General features: G+C 34.7%; 1 protein-coding gene across 1 annotated transcript in view; it reads right to left on the bottom strand.

The window, feature by feature from the left end:
• EYS (eyes shut homolog) overlaps nt 1-16,271 on the bottom strand; it is a 1,660,061-nt gene that overhangs the window by 886,537 nt on the left and 757,253 nt on the right. The window contains 1 exon segment of the mRNA XM_065888819.1: nt 4,936-5,060. Within this exon segment, the coding sequence (XP_065744891.1) occupies nt 4,936-5,060 (125 nt within the window).

Genomic DNA, 16,271 nt, shown 5'->3' with positions numbered 1-16,271 from the left:
AAGATCTTGCTGTGATTTATGTCAAAGAGTGTTCTGCCTATGTTTTCCTCTAAGAGTTTTATAGTGTCCTGTCTTACATTTAGGTCTTGAATATATTTTGAGTTTATGTTTGTGAGTGGTGTTAGGGAGTGTTCTAATTTCATTATTTTCCATGTAGCTTTCCAGTTTTCCCAGCATCACTTATTGAAGAGGATGTCTTTTCTCCATTGTATATCCTTGCTTCCTTTGTCATAGATTAGTTGGCCATAGGTACATGGGTTTATCTCTGGGCTTTCTATCCTGTTCCATTGATCTATATTTCTGTTTTTGTGCCAGTACCATATTGTCTTGATTACTGTAGCTTTGTAGTATAGTCTTAAGTCAGGGAGCCTGATTCCTCCAGCTCTGTTTATTTTTTCCTCAGGATTGCCTTTGCTATTTGGGGTCTTTTGTGTCTGCATACAAATTTTAAGATTTTTTGTTCTAGTTCTGTAAAAAATGTCATGGGTAATTTGATAGAGATTGCATTGAATCTGTAGATTGCTTTGGGTAGTATAGTCATTTTCACAATATTGATTTTTCCAATCCAAGAACATGGTATATATCTCCATCTGTTAGTTTCACCTTTGATTTCTTTCATCAGTGTCTTGTAGTTTTCTGCATTCAGGTCTTTTGTCTCCTTAGGTAGGTTTATTCCTAGTTATTTTATTCTTTTTATTGCAATGGTGAATGGGACTGTTTCCTTAATTTATTTTTCTGATCTTTTGTTGTTAGTGTATAGGAATGCAAAAGATTTCTGTGCATTAATTTTGTATCCTGCAACTTTACCAATTCATTGATTAGCTCTAGTTGTCTTCTGATGGCATCTTTAGGATTATACATGTATAGTATCATGTCATCCATGATAGTGACAGGTTTACTTCTTTTCCAATTTGTATTCATTTTATTTCTTTTTCTTCTCTGATTGCTGTGGCTAAAACTTCCAAAACTATGTTGAATAATAGTGGTGAGAATGGACATCCTGTTATGTTCCTGATCTTACAGCAAATGCTTTCAGATTTTCACCTTTGAGAATGATGTTTGCTGTGGGTTTGTCATATATGACCTTTATTATGTTGAGGTAGGTTTCCTCTATGCCCACTTTCTGGAGAGTTTTTATCATAAATGGGTTTTGAATTTTGTTAAAAGCTTTTTGTGCATCTACTGAGAGGATCACAGGGCTTTTAATCTTCAATTTGTTAATATGGTGTATCACGTTAAGTGGTTTGCATATATTGAAGAATCCTTGCATCCCTGTTATAAATCTCACTTGATCATCGTGTATGATCCTTTTAATGTGCTGTTGGATTCTCTTTGCTAGTATTTTGTTGAGGATTTTTGCATTATATTCATCAGTGATATTGGTCTGTAATTTTCTTTTTTTGTACTATCTTTGGTATCAGGGTGATTGTGGTCTCGTAGAGTGAGTTTGGGAGTATCCCTTTCTCTGCAAGTTTTCGGAAGTGTTTGAGAAGGATGGGTGTTAGCTCTTCTCTAAATGTTTGTTAGAATTCACCTGTGAAGCCATCTGGTCATAGACTTTTGTTTGTTGGAAGATTTTTAATCACAGTTTCAATTTCATTTCTTGTGATTGGTCGGTTCATGTTTTTTATTTCTTCTTGGTTTAATCTTGGAAGGTTATACCTTTCTAAGAATCTGTCCATTTCTTCCAGACTGTCCATTTTATTGGCATAGAGCTGCTGTAGTAGTCTTTTATGATGCTTTGTATTTCTGTGGTGTCCAATGTAACTTCACCTTTTTCATTTCTAATTTTATTGATTTGAGTACTCTCTCTCTTTTTCTTGATGATTCTGACTAAAGGTTTGTCAACTTTATTTATCTTCTCAAAGAACCAGCTTTTAGTTTTATTGATCTTTGCTATTGTTTTCTTTGTTTCTATTTCATTTATTTCTGCTCTGATCTTTATGATTTCTTTCCTTCTACTAACTTTGGAGTTTGTTTGTTTTTCTTTCTCTAGTTCCTTTAGGTGTAAGATTAAATTGTTTGAGATTTTTCTTGTTTCTTCAGGTAGGATTGTATTGCTATAAACTTCCCTCTTACAACATCTTTTGCTGCATCCCATAGGTTTTGGATTGGCATGTTTTCATTATCATTTGTCTCTAGGTATATTGTAATTTCCTCTTTGATTTTGTCAGAGATCCCTGGTTATTTAGTGAAGTATTGTTTAGCCTCCATGTATTTGTGCTTTTTACATTTTTTCCTTGTAATTTGTTTCTAATCTCATAGCGTTGTGGTCGGAAAAGATGCTTGATAGGATTTCAATTTTCTTAAATTTACCAAGACTTGATTTGTGACCCAAGATGTGATCTATCCTGGATCATGTTCCATGTGCCCTTGAGAAGAAAGTGTAATCTGCTGTCTTCAGATGGAATGTCCTATAAATACCAATTACATCTATCTGGTCTATTGTGTCATTTACAGCTTGTGTTTCCTTATTAATTTTCTGTCTGGATGATCTGTCCATTGGTGTTAGTGAGGTGTTAAAGTCCCCTATTATTATTGTGTTACTGTTGATTTCCTCTTTTATAGCTGTTAGCATCTGCCTTATGTGTTGAGGTGCTCCTATGTTGGGTGCATAGATATTTATAATTGTTATATCTTCTTCTTGGATTGATCCCTTGATCATTATGTAGTGTCCTTCCTTGTTTCTTGTAACACTCTTTATTTTAAATCTATTTTATCTGATATGAGTATTGCAAGTCCAGGTTTCTTTTGATTTCCATTTGCATGGGCTATCTTTTTCTATCCCCTCACTTTCAGTCTGTATGTGTCCCTTGGTCTGAAGTGGGTCTCTTGTCGACAGCATATATATAGGTCTTGTTTTTGTATCCATTGGCGAGCCTGTTTGTTTTGGTTGGAGAATTTAGTCCATTCACATTCAAGGCAATTATCAATATGTTTATTCCTATTACCATTTTCTTAATTGTTTTGTGTTTGTTTTTGTAGGTTCTTTCCTTTTCTTATGTTTCCTACTTAGAGAAGTTCCTTTAGCCGTTCTTGTAGAGCTGGTTTGGTGATGCTGAATTATCTTAGCTTTTGCTTGTCTGTAAAGCTTTTTATTTCCCCATCAAATCTGAATGAAATCCTTGTTGTGTAGAGTAATCATGGCTGTAGTTTCTTCCCTTACATCACTTTAAATATATGGTGTCATTCCCTTCTGGCTTCTAGAGTTTCTGCTGAGAAATCAGCTGTTAACCTTATGGGAGTTCCCTTGTATTTTATTTGTCACTTTTCCCTTGTTGCTTTTCATAATTTGTCTTTAATTTTTGTCAATTTGATTACTCTGTGGCTTGGCATGTTTCTCCTTGGGTTTATCCTTTATGGGACTCTCTGCACTCCCTGGACATGCTGGCTATTTCCTTTCCTTGTTAGGGAAGTTTTCTACTATAATCACTTCATATATTTTCTCAGGTCCTTTATCTCTCTCTTCTCCTTCTGGGACCCTTATTATGTGAATGTTGTTGCATTTAATGTTGTCCCAGAGGTCTCTTAGGCTGTCTTCATTTATTTTCATTCTTTTTTCTTTAATTTTTTCTGCAGCATTGAATTCCACCATTCTGTCTTCCAGATCACTTTTCCTTTCTCCTGCCTCAGTTATTCTGCTATTGATCCCTTCTAGTTTATTTTTCACTTCAGTTATTGTATTGTTCACCTCTGTTTGTTTGTTCTTTAATTCTTCTAGATGTTTGTTGTTTAATTCTTCTAGGTCTTTGTTAAACATTTCTTACATCTTCTTGATCTTTGTCTCCATTCTTTTTCTGAGGTGCTGGATCATCTTCACTATCATTTTTTGAATTATTTTTCTAGAAGGTTGCCTATCTCCACTTCATTTAGTTGGTTTTCTAGGCTTTTATCTTGTTCCTTCATCTGGTACATAGCCCTCTGCATTTTCATCTTGTCTATCTTTCTGTGAATGTGATTTTCATTCCACAGTCTGCAGGATTGTAGTTCTTCTGGCTTCTGCTGTCTGAGAAAGATATTTTTTTGGGGAAAAGCAATAGCTTTTAAATGGTATTTATTTCTTCTGTCAGAGCATTGTAAGCTTTATTCTACTTCTTTTATCTGTAAGAATTATTGGCTGTTATTTCCTCTGGAGGTTCAAATAACCAGGAGCCCAGACTCTGGGGTATCCACAAGCTATCTTAAATCTTCTCTGGGGTTTGTGAATAGTGAGAATTCTTTTTTAGTGACCAAAAATATCCCCCACATATATTTTTGTGAGATTATTATTGCTCAAGGAAATTCACATATTCAACATCATTTTGAGGTGGATGAAACTAAATTTTGAAGGTAAGATGAGTGATAGAAGTCATAGGTAGAAAGCAACAAATTTGAAAGTTTAGAAAACTAGAGGAAAGAGAGGGAAGAAGATTCCTGGACACAACTTGTTTATATCAGTATACAGTTAAAGATAATATGAGCAAAGGCAGAAATGGCCCAAAAGACCTGTTGTTAATAAAAAAGTTCCCCTTGAATAAAATCAGTTCACCCAACCAGTCCATCTCTATACTGATGATCATTGGCAGTAATAATAATGTAAATATTAATGAGCCAGTTCTTACAAAGGACTTGTGCAATAGGCACAATGGATATAGATAAAGATCAGGAATTTGAAGCTTACATAAATTTTGAAAATACCTGTAGTGAGATACCATGATCTAAGCACCAGGATTTCTTGCTGATAGCCTAAAGAATTGATTACTAGTATCACAGAACAACAATTTCATATTTTTTAAGTGTAATCATCGCTTAGAACCTGGTTGATAGTCAACAACATTATTAGTGAGTTGATTGTCAAAATTGTACAAATACACACATATACAATACACATATATAAATACATATCTTTTGTAAATAAATGTGACATTTGCATGATCATTACTTTTTCATAATTACCTTGTTGACATTTGCAAATATATCCATTGATGTGATCCTCACAGTTCACACCATTTAAACATGGTGATGAAGAACTTTCATTTATGTTAATTTCACAAAATTTCCCAGAAAATCCAGGGAGACATCTAAGAAAGAAAAGTGAAAAATACATATCTCTATATAATACACATGAGTCCATATTGTACAGTTAATATTTGCAAAATTAATAATAAAATTAAGGACATGAGGTAGTCATTTATTTATTATTAAGGACATGAAGTAGTCATTTATTATAAAATTAAGGACATGAAGTAGTCATGTATTATCAACTACTATTTATTAGTAGCTGATTTATAGGAGATAATTTAATGGACATCTATTAGTATTTTCAGTGAAATTAAGGCCAATTGATCTAAAAGCAACCATAGCCACAAAGAAAAAGGGAAAATAAAAAGACTCAGGCATCATAGAGCTAAATCACTGTAGACTTTACTCTTTCCATTCTATTTTAAACATAGGTAGCTTGGTATATACATATGTGTGCATGAATGAATGTATGTATGTACTATAAAATACCTATGCCTGTACTATAGAAGATATTGACTAAGGTTGATTACAGGATAGTCAGTAAACTTTTAAAATAAGGGTAAGCACTGTGTGTGCTGGGACTCAGTCCCACCTTTCTCTATTTTCTTCTCTCACTGAGTGTATGTTGTACTTAGTGATTCACTGCTAAATGATGGTCGAAGCATGCCTTCTCTTCCTTCTCTCTTTACTTTTCTTGGGCTAGCCAGCTATTCTGTAGTAAGGATACTCAGACAACACTGTGGAGATGGTTACATGGAGAAGAACTGAAGCCTCTGGGCAACAGCTGCATGAGGGAACTTGGAAGAGGATATTTTAGCCCCAGTAAAGTCTTCATATGACTGTAACCCAACTGACATCTTGGTTGCAACCTAATGAGCAGTCCTGAGACAGAACCACCCAGATGAGCCATTCCTAAACTCCTGAGCCACAGAATAATAAGTAATTAATAGACAAGTGCTGCTGTTTCAAGCCATTGAATTTGGGGGGTAGTTTGTTACACAGCAACAGGTAACTATGAGGACCTTCTGAAGATCTAGGAAGAAGGCACATCAGAAGTTTTCCCTAGAATCTTTGAGAGATGGAGCAGCTGTACATTGCCTCTTGTCTACTTTGGTCAAGGTTGCCCTCAGTGCATTAGCCTACCCACATGTCTGGGCTGATTTGTGGGTAGTTATCCTCCATGTGTCCCCAATAAGATCCCTCAGCTTCCGAAGAAGTCCAAGACATAAGAGCAGAGACAGCTGAGATGGGATCTAGTGGTGTGGCTAGGGACTGTCCAGCACAGCTGTTATGGGATGATAAGCAACAAAAGCACCTGCTGTATTTGCTACATGTGGAGCCCAACCTACTGTGTATGTTAAATAAGTTTTCAAAATAAATGGAGGAAGGAATTTAATGCACTTCAACTACACTGAGATCTTATGTTAAGAGAAATTTTTTCTTCTATTTTCTACTTTTAGGAATAATTCATTTAATATAAAAAAGTAGACTGTTATTTGGGGGATTATTTTTAAGAGATAATAAGCAAATAATCAGAACCAACTTGGGCAATGAGACTTATCTAAATCTATTATAAATTTTATCACTATGCCTATATTACTCTATTGTGATTAGAACTATTTTCTCAAAGCAAATACTCATTATTAAGAAAGCTTGCATATTTACAGTATACTGTGATATTCCAGTTAGCAAACATTATATAATTAAGGCTAGCTAAACGTCCTACCTATATGCTAGGCACTTTGGAAGGTCATTTGCATCCACTTGTCAATCCTCAGAACACAATCTAAGATTGACAATATTTTTAGGCTACAAGTAATTGGAGCCCTCTCTCTGGCCTGAGTTTAAATTAAAAATAATTCACTTGTCAGGCACAATTTTAGTAGATACCGTAGTAAACATAGTGTTCCCATGGCAAGAGTCAGTCTAAATCCTGACCCACAAATGAACCCAGTTATGAAAGAAGATTCTGACTAAATCTCTTTAAAGTTTTGTTTCACTTAAAGATCCAAAATTTCTAGTGCTAGAATGGCTTAAGCAAAGTATTCAAGAGGTAGTGAGTTGTATTCTGCAGGCCCCATCCAATGTTAAAGAGCACACAACTTCAGGAGGCAACCTACCTGGTATTTCAAAAGCTCTATTGACAACAAGTAAATTAAGTTGAGCCATCATTACTTTTTTAATACTTGCAAAGCATCAAGTCTTTTGCCATAGTGTTATTATAATGTTATTAACTATTCTCTTCTTCTTCCACTCATTGGATGGCATTCTATTGATTGCAGAAATCCATGAACATTCCAACCCATTTCCTAAACACTTGACCATAACTTTCATTTTGCTAAATGTTTTCCCCCTTATATGGGAAATTTCCAAGTTTCTTAACTCATTCATTATAAAGCATAATTTCCAGATTTCTGACTATCATGACTACACATCTCTGGAAGAACAGTTTCTTCCAATAAGCAGATTTCCCCTCCTACCCTCCATCCCAATATTACATTTAAAAGATGTTTTATTCTTTGTGGACATTTGTCTACATATGTGGACACACAGTATGTATGCTGTTAGAGAAATTAAGGCTCTTTTCACAGGGAAATCAGTTTTACACTACTTCTTTTTGGGGAACGAACAGTAATTATGTTTGAGGAGGTAACATGCTAGAGCTGTTTAGCATCCTAAGTTTTTACATTTCAAATGTGTTTTATTTCAATAACTGTTTACACATAAGCCATTTGGTATATATGTGTATTTTTGTGTGTGTGTATGTATGAATATATATGAAATGGAGGCTCAGGAGGTTATACAGTATAAAACAAAACCAAGATTAAAGGGAACCAGGATTTCACATTAAATGGTGAAAAAAATTGATTTTTAAACAGTAAAATATATACATTTCTAAAGTTTATCTGAGATTTCACGAAAGCACATTTAAAATTATGAGTTTTGTGGTTTCCAACATGCCCCCAACCTCAACATACACCATATTATCTTATTGCATCATTTATTTCTCCTTTGACTAATGATATTTTAATGAAATTATTTTAAGCCTTCTTCAGATTTCCAATTGTCTCTCTTAATCTTTAATATATAAATTATTATCTTTTAAATGGCCTCTGTTTTTTATTTTCTTATTGACTTTCTCTTCTTCCATTTTAACCAGTCTAACTCTGTCCAATCCCCATGAGCATAGAGTGTGATTGAAGCAATTCCCCAGCAGAACTTTGGTTAGTTTCACAGGATCCTGTATCTTTAGCAAGATTTTAAATTTTACTCTTAAGTTGATTTCCCTTGTATTTACATTGTATTTTCTGCAAGTTATCAAGGGACAGATTCTTGATATCTCAATATAGTATTTATTTCAGAGCCATATTTGAGTTAGGGTTAATATTAAAAGTGACATTTTTTTATTTCAACACAATCCTAGAGCAGCAAGGTTTGGAAAAATATCACTAACAAATACTCAGGGGAAAAAAGATCCCTTGTACTTAACAGTATATCACATATTTTGAAAATTATTGTGCTTCTCTAATTTCCATCTTTTTATGCATATGACTGTACCAAAATGAAAAGTCTGAATCATGGCAATTTTTTCCATCTTGCCACAAGGCATAACAGAGAAATGGAAATGTACAAAGTATACTTCTTTCTAAATAATTGCTATTTATGCTATTTCTGGACTTTAGTTCAAAGATAATATTTGAATGTAATATGTTCTAGCTCAGTGTGGAATCAGAAATTTCTGAAAGTATTTTAATTGTGTGTAACTAATATAGCTAATATAGCCAATATGGTGAGGAATTCTCCAACATAAGACATAAATGTTTCTATAATTCTCCATGAAATAATGTAAAGGAATTAAAAAACTAACCTGCCACTCATCAGCCTACATCAGCTCATAATGAATAAATCACTGCATAAATTGAACTTTAAGAAATGCCTTTGGGATTGTTTATATCCAGATAATTTATTTCTCTCAAGAGCATCTATGGCTTCTATTAGGCTTATTAAAATACTGAGGGCTTCCCTGGTGGCACAGTGGTTGAGAGTCCGCCTGCCAATGCAGGGAACACGAGTTCTTGCCCCGGTCCGGGAAGATCCCCCATGTCGCGGAGTGGCTAGGCCTGTGAGCCATGGCCGCTGAGCCTGCACATCTGGAGCCTGTGCTCCACAACGGGAGAGACCACAACAGTGAGAGGCCTGCGTACCGCCAAAAAAAAAAAAAAATACTGATTATTCTGACCTCTACTTATTTACCAAACTGTATATTTACTTAGGATCATTCTCTCTAATTTGCAAGTGTGTCATTAGAAAACTGATAGGAAGAAAAACAAATCTGAGCTCCAATTATAGAAACTGATTTTCATATTAGAGTCACATTTATCAAAAAGATGGGTTGCAAGAAGTATGTCATGAACTCTATAAAACTCCTAGCTGTGAAATAACTATGTTGTATTTTCATTTTTTATTTCTAATATGAGTACATTATGGTCAGAGAGCACAATCTGTGTAAGTGCTTTTCAAACTTTAATGTAAATATACATTTAGGGATAAACTTCTAACAGACTCTGCTTCTTTTTAAAATGGCATTTAGTTATAGATAGCTACATGTTGCTTCCCTACAGAAATTCTAACCAGATTCTCTAATATATCTGAAATAGTGAAAATGTCAATTGTGTTTGTAAAAAATACAAAAACTAAAAAAACTGTCTATTAAAGTCAATAAATGTATCCTGTTTTAATTATAATTATTATGATCTGTTAAATATTATGCAGCTGGCTACTCTACCTCCACAAGACGCAGCTCCTGTCTGGGCTCAAGGAACTTCTCTCCATTTTTCATGTTCTCTTCAGCATTCATATTTTGAGAGATTCCTAGAAGAAGCAGGCCATCCAGCCTGTATATTTTTAGACTATCTTCATTGGGCCAAAAACATCCTCCTTGACATCATCTGTCATCAAATATTTTGTACTGAGGAGGAGGGAGTTTAAAGCCATAGCCTCAAAGTAACAAAGTGAGCTCATTTTAAGCATTTTCCTTGAACACGTCTTTCCCTCTGGAATTTTTAGGGATGTTAAGAACATGATGCAGGTGTTCCTAGTTCCCTACCAAGTAATATTTTAATAAGATGACAATGTATTCAGTTCACTAATTTGTCTTTAATGATTTTATATTTTTAACAGTGCCTTAGTTGCTTCAGGAATTTTCTTTCTTGTTCACTTTCTTGCCTGCCTGTGTTTTTTGTTAGGGCTGACAAAAGTAACACAGATGGGGTGGCTTAAAAAATAGAAATCCATTTTCTCACAATTCTGGAAGCTACATGTTCTAGATAAAGGTGTCAGCAGGGGTGGTTTCTTCTGAGGACACTCTCATTGGCTTGTAGAAGACTGTCCTCTTCCGATGTTTTCACATGGTCTTCCCTCTGTCTGTGTCTTCAGCCCCTCTTCTTGAAGGACCTCAGTCATATTGGATGAGGTCCCACTCATATGACCTCATTTTGCCTTTATTACTTCTTTAAATATCTTATCTCCAAATATAGTCAAATTCCAGGGGTTAAGGCCTCAACATATGAATTCATAACCCCTGCTTCTTATCTGTAACTCAAAAGAAGTCTATGCCTGGATAACAATCAGAAGAAAAATGCTAGGAATATACTCAATGAAGGAAAAGCAAAGACATGAGTTTTGAAGTAGAGTTAGATAAAACATGCCAATAAAACTTTAAGGCAGGTCTTAGAAGGTGAACAAAAGCCATTTTAATAACCTTCACAGAAGTTCCTATTATATGAAAATTCTTGATCAACTTTGTGACTTTTTAAAACTATGGTTAATTATTAGCATTATACAAATATTTTTTTTTCCTATTTTCACTACATAAGCCCCAAAGGTAGAATAGACGTTTAAGTTATAAAGTGAAAATACCTTAATTAAAAAGTCCTATTCATGTTTTTGGAGAAAAGGCATTATATGGGAATCCCCTACACTGAAGAATTACATGCATGCAAAGGACAGAAAAATTGGCTTTATTATACTTCATGATGAAAACAAAAATAACATTTGAATCTTCCCTCCTGTTCTTTGTATTCACTAAGCACATTGAGTGTCTAATCTTGGATAAATGGCTGTGGGGCACTGAGCTCAGAATCTAGGGTCAGCTGTCCTAACCAAGAAGCTTAGGGCTTTTGGTATCTCCTCCAGTTACTTAGGTGACATTTCTACTTAACAAAAACTGTTGAGTTGAAATGAAAGCCTTCCTTACCAGGTAGAGGGGTAGATTTTGTCTTGAATTGTAAAGAAGTATCATCACAATAGAACTGCTCAAAATTATATTGTTTTGCTACTTGACACAGTAGAGATTATATGTTCCAGAGAGAAAATCACACACAGGTGTGGGTGGTGTAGCATAAGAAGAGCAATATATCTCACACACACACATACATACACGTACACACAGGCACACAGACACTACAGCAGGGGGTGAGGACCACTTTGAGAAAAGAACACTTGATTTCACTCTCAGCTTTCCTTTCACGCTTAAAAAAGTTGCAGGTGTTGCAACCACTGTGTCCAAGAAAACAAAAAGTGCAGACAGGTTGTGCAGAGCAGAACAGAAAGGCAGAATGATCCTACCTACTTGATGACATCATTGAGCTGCTGAAACAAACCTGGAATCACCAATTTCTGGATTTCTTATTTGGGGGAAATAAATTCCTATTGTTTGATTCTCCCGTAGCCTGTTTGTTGTGACTATTATTTAAAGTAAAATCACCTTAAATCATAGCAGCTTTTGTTTGAAATATTACTCAGAGTTTGTGCTTGGATTTAACTTCTACTTTGATAAACTTTTATGTTTACGTGTTTTCAGAACATATAGAAATGTGATCACATTTTATAAATTAAGACAGCTGAAATTTAATATACTATTATATATTATCTTCTGGATCTCTCCATAGTTGTATACGTATATTTTCTTATGTTTACAATTGAAATACATTTTTCCCCCAGGGATTTTAAGGTCTTTTACTGTGAGTGAGCATGGGACATGTGATGTGGCCCCTTCAATACTGTGCCCTTGTCTATATATCATTTTACCCATATGATCCACCTGTTCCAATATGTATAGGTTTCCTCTTCTTTGGAGAAATAATGAATGAAATAGTGCCTGTGCAGAAAACTCACATTCACTTTGGGAGCAATCAAAATTTCTGCCAGAGGTTCAACATGGGTCCAACTGCTACATTACCAAAAACAAGCTATCTGTTCTTTTCATTCTTTCTAAAGCCCTTCTTTACCTTGAAAGGGTAGAAGAATCTTGTACCCACTCTGTAATTAATAGAAATAAAAAAGAAAAGAAAATATTTTCAACTTGTTAGTTCTTCTAAATGCACCTACTTCCATTCTCAGGAGAGAAGAGATGTACTCTTACGCACAGATAGAATGATGTTATAATTTGCATCTAAGTCTACATACTTTGAGGATTAAAGGAGATCCTCCTATTAATTAGCACAGAAAAACAACAGGCATGAACCAGAACTATTTCAGGCAATGTGATAAGTGTGATCATCCCACCCACAGAAGGTCTGTGCTGTCTGTATGCTCAGCATCCATTCCCCTAAGGGAATCCTGAGTGCCTGTGGGTAGGGCAGGGGGCCAGGTGGGAGAGCGGTGGTCTGAGGTTAAAGTGGAATCCTACGTTGTGTCATCTAAAGGGTAGAAGCGGCCCAACCTGCTCTATTACAAACCCCCTTTGGTTTGGATTGGAGGTGAGGATTTGACTCAAGCAATGCCAAATAGTTTTCTTATGAGTTGATTTGGTCTTTCTTTCAGACTGTAGCCTGAGAAGATTGAGGTCTAGGTTATCAACAGCAGTTTTTCTCACTCTGTGTATGGAGTTCACCTTCAGCTAAAGCCAATATATACAGGGGAGTAGAATCAAAAGACAGAGAAATAATTTCTGGACTGAGTCATCCCTGGATCCAGCTATGCCTGAAGTTAGCAGCATAAGTGAACTTCCGGTTTTTATGAGTCATAAATATTCTAAGTATGTTTTTCATTGAATTAGTTTAGTTGCTTGTTTGTAATTTTTTTGTTGAAGTTAACTGAGCCTTAATACAGTATTTGGTCTTCTTATAAAATAAAAGATTTGAGATGGAGAGGAGTGAGTAAGAACTAAGAGAACAAGAAAAAATAACACAGAAAATCTGTCTTTCTATTGTGAGACAGAATCATATCAGAATTTATAAAATTGTTATTTTTTAATGTTCAAATGCCTTTTAGAAATGCATATTCTCTGATGACAGAAACTATACTCCTAAGAATTATTGCAAAGCTAGTATATTTATACTTATCATTTCCCACTTTAAATATACTAATACCCAAAGAAATAGTAGAACGTTATAATATGGCATTATGAAAGCATAATGAGAAGAAAAACGTATATATGTATGGAAATAATGTGTTCTGCAAACCAATTCCTGATTTCTGCCTACCCGACCTAAATATACTTTTTGTGTGGTTGATATGGTGGTCTTCCTTGCAATTGCTAACAGGGCATGTCACGATCACTTACCTGTGATACATAGCTCTGAATCAAAATAACGCGTATTACTGGGTGGGAGGAATCTCTGTATGAGCTTACAGAATGCAGCATCAGCTGCCTAAACTCCTTCATTGGTAATTCTTTTCTATATAAAGCTTTTTTTTTTCCTTTAAATTCCTAATTTAGTGAGCAAATAACTAGAAATAGTTCTTTAGGATTCCATTCATCAGAACTTTATTATTTCACATCAACTAAGCCTTTATGATATAGCTGAATTTCTTTGGGGAATAAATACTGTTTACTATTTTACTTTGCCACCCAACTAATAGGAAGTTTTAGGTCTATCTCAGCATTAAAGTCCAGGCTGAATGCTAGGTGATTAGGAGATTTTAATGAACACATTTCTGAGTGATGGAACATTGAAAACCAGGCACCGCATCAGTCGTATGTTTGAATCAACAAATAAAACAGAAGAATTAAGAATTCAATGATTTGTTTAAATGACCTAAAGTAGAACTATTTTAGACAAATTATAATATTGGATTCTTACTGGGAACATCAATCCTGTATGTAATCTTGGATCTGAAACTGACTCCATGGGGAGTTCTCCAGAAGGTTCATTTGATTAAACAGAAGCAAAGACAGTATAGAGTGAAATATTCAGGAAGTACGGTATTCAGAGCTAAGGCTTTGGAATTCTTGACATGGAGATGACACAGAGATGAATAAGATCTCTGGGAATTGTCAGCTGTGTGACCTTGATCAATGATGTAAATTTTACATTTATAAATATCCATAAGATTTTCTCATGTATAATTTCAGGATTATATTTAAACTGAAATTATAAGTCTAGCTTGAGGATGAATTTAAAAAGTAAATGTAATAAAAAATAATGTAAAGATATACTTATTACAATGTTATGAAAATTTGGGTACATTTTAAGTGCTGGTGATATTTTTAGTGCTCTCTTTTTATTATTGCTCTCTGATGGTTGTTATTTATATTAAGTAAAAAAAGGCACAATGTTAAGATGGATAAGTTAAATTCCTGTTTCCACATGCTTAAATTCTCTAAAAGGAACTGCTTGCTATTCTTTAACCTTCACAAGAATATATTTCAGAGTAGTTTATAGCTTCTGCCAAAAAGATAATACGTTATAATATCTGAGTGCTATACTTAAATAATTGAAATAATAATATTGAAAAACTAGCCTATGAAGTAATGATGACTTAGGGATCAAAAGAGTAGGAAAAATGATGACTTACTGATTACTGAAGTTCCGTGAGTAAGGATACAATTTTATATTTTTGAAAGTGAAGATGAATCGGAGATCTTCAATAAAATGTTTTCATAATATACACAGTGTGGATTAAAAATAATAAAAAGACACTTGTTTTCAGAAAATGAGAGAAGTAGATAGCCTAAGACATTTTCCGTATAAAACACTTAAAAATTATAAACAAATTTATAATTATGTGTGTGTGCATGTGTCCCCAGACAGTATTTACTTTGGGTCATGAATGGGTAAGATTGCAAGGTTTCCTTCAAAGCATGCTAAAACTAGTGAGTAAATATTTGATGAGAAACAATTTAATAATTTACTGTGATCATGTAATTGAATATTCTTAACCTTTGAAAATATGGAAGTATTTTGGGGTAAAGAGCTATGCGTCTGCAAAGTTTCTTTCATGCTACAGAAAATAATGCACATGTACCTGTGTGTATTGTTTCTCATGTTGAGATAAATTTCTGTTACTGGGGATGCACGGGTATACAAGTACTCCGGGCGTCCTGGTGGGAGTGAATATTAGACTTTAGCAATATGTTTTAAAAGCTTCATATGTTTGCATTTATTTTAAGTTAGTAATTTTTATGCCAGGAATTCTAGAAAAGTTATCATCACAAAGGCAAAGATGAACTAATGGGGTATTTATAGTTGGCAGAATTCCACGATTACCACAGTCATGCCTAATCTCCCCTGCCACCTCTAGTATGGGTGAAGCCCATGATTGTGATGAAATATCACTCTGATTGTGTCCAGTTGCATGGCAGTGGAGAGAGTGCCTGGGGTAAGTTTAACCCAATGGAGTGAGTGCTTTATAAGCAAGGAGATTTTTTCTGACTGGTACAAAAGAGGCAGAGAGACTCACACTGTGTGGCCTAGAAGAACTAAAGCAAAAGTCCAAGTTGTGAATGTGGGGACCATGCAGGAAGAAACCATGGGTGATATCTTAGAGCAAGAAGTGTTCCCTGGCTGATGGGAAATTGGGACTCAGTCCAGCAGCCACAAGAAAACAAATTCTGTCAATAACCCGTGGACTTGGAAGAGGACTCCAAGCCCCAGATAAGAACACCAGCTCCAGTGTCATTTCTAACATCAAGTAACTGGAAGGCATCTATATAACTAGCAATAAATACCAGGTAAGCAAAATTTGACATGTTAGTCAGTAGTTAACTTTCATGTTTGCAAAGCCCATATACAGCCTATGTGAAAGCAGTGTATACATTTCTGTGTCTATGTATCTATCTATCTATATTTATATACACTCATATATTTTTAGATTGCATATTGTTATGGAGTAGAACTGTGTCTCTCAAAAGAGGCATAAACCCCAGTACCACAGAATATAACCTTGTTTGGAAATAGAATCTTTGAGCAGATATATTCAAGTTAAGATTAGGTCATTGGAGGAGATCCTAATCCTTATCTATAGGGGAAATTTGGACTCAGTGA

The sequence above is a fragment of the Phocoena phocoena genome, chromosome 12 (genome assembly GCF_963924675.1).
Source record: "Phocoena phocoena chromosome 12, mPhoPho1.1, whole genome shotgun sequence".
NCBI classification, from domain to species: Eukaryota; Metazoa; Chordata; class Mammalia; order Artiodactyla; family Phocoenidae; genus Phocoena; species Phocoena phocoena.
The sequence above is the reverse complement of the archived record's forward strand: the minus strand, read 5'-3'. Positions and strand labels throughout refer to the sequence as shown.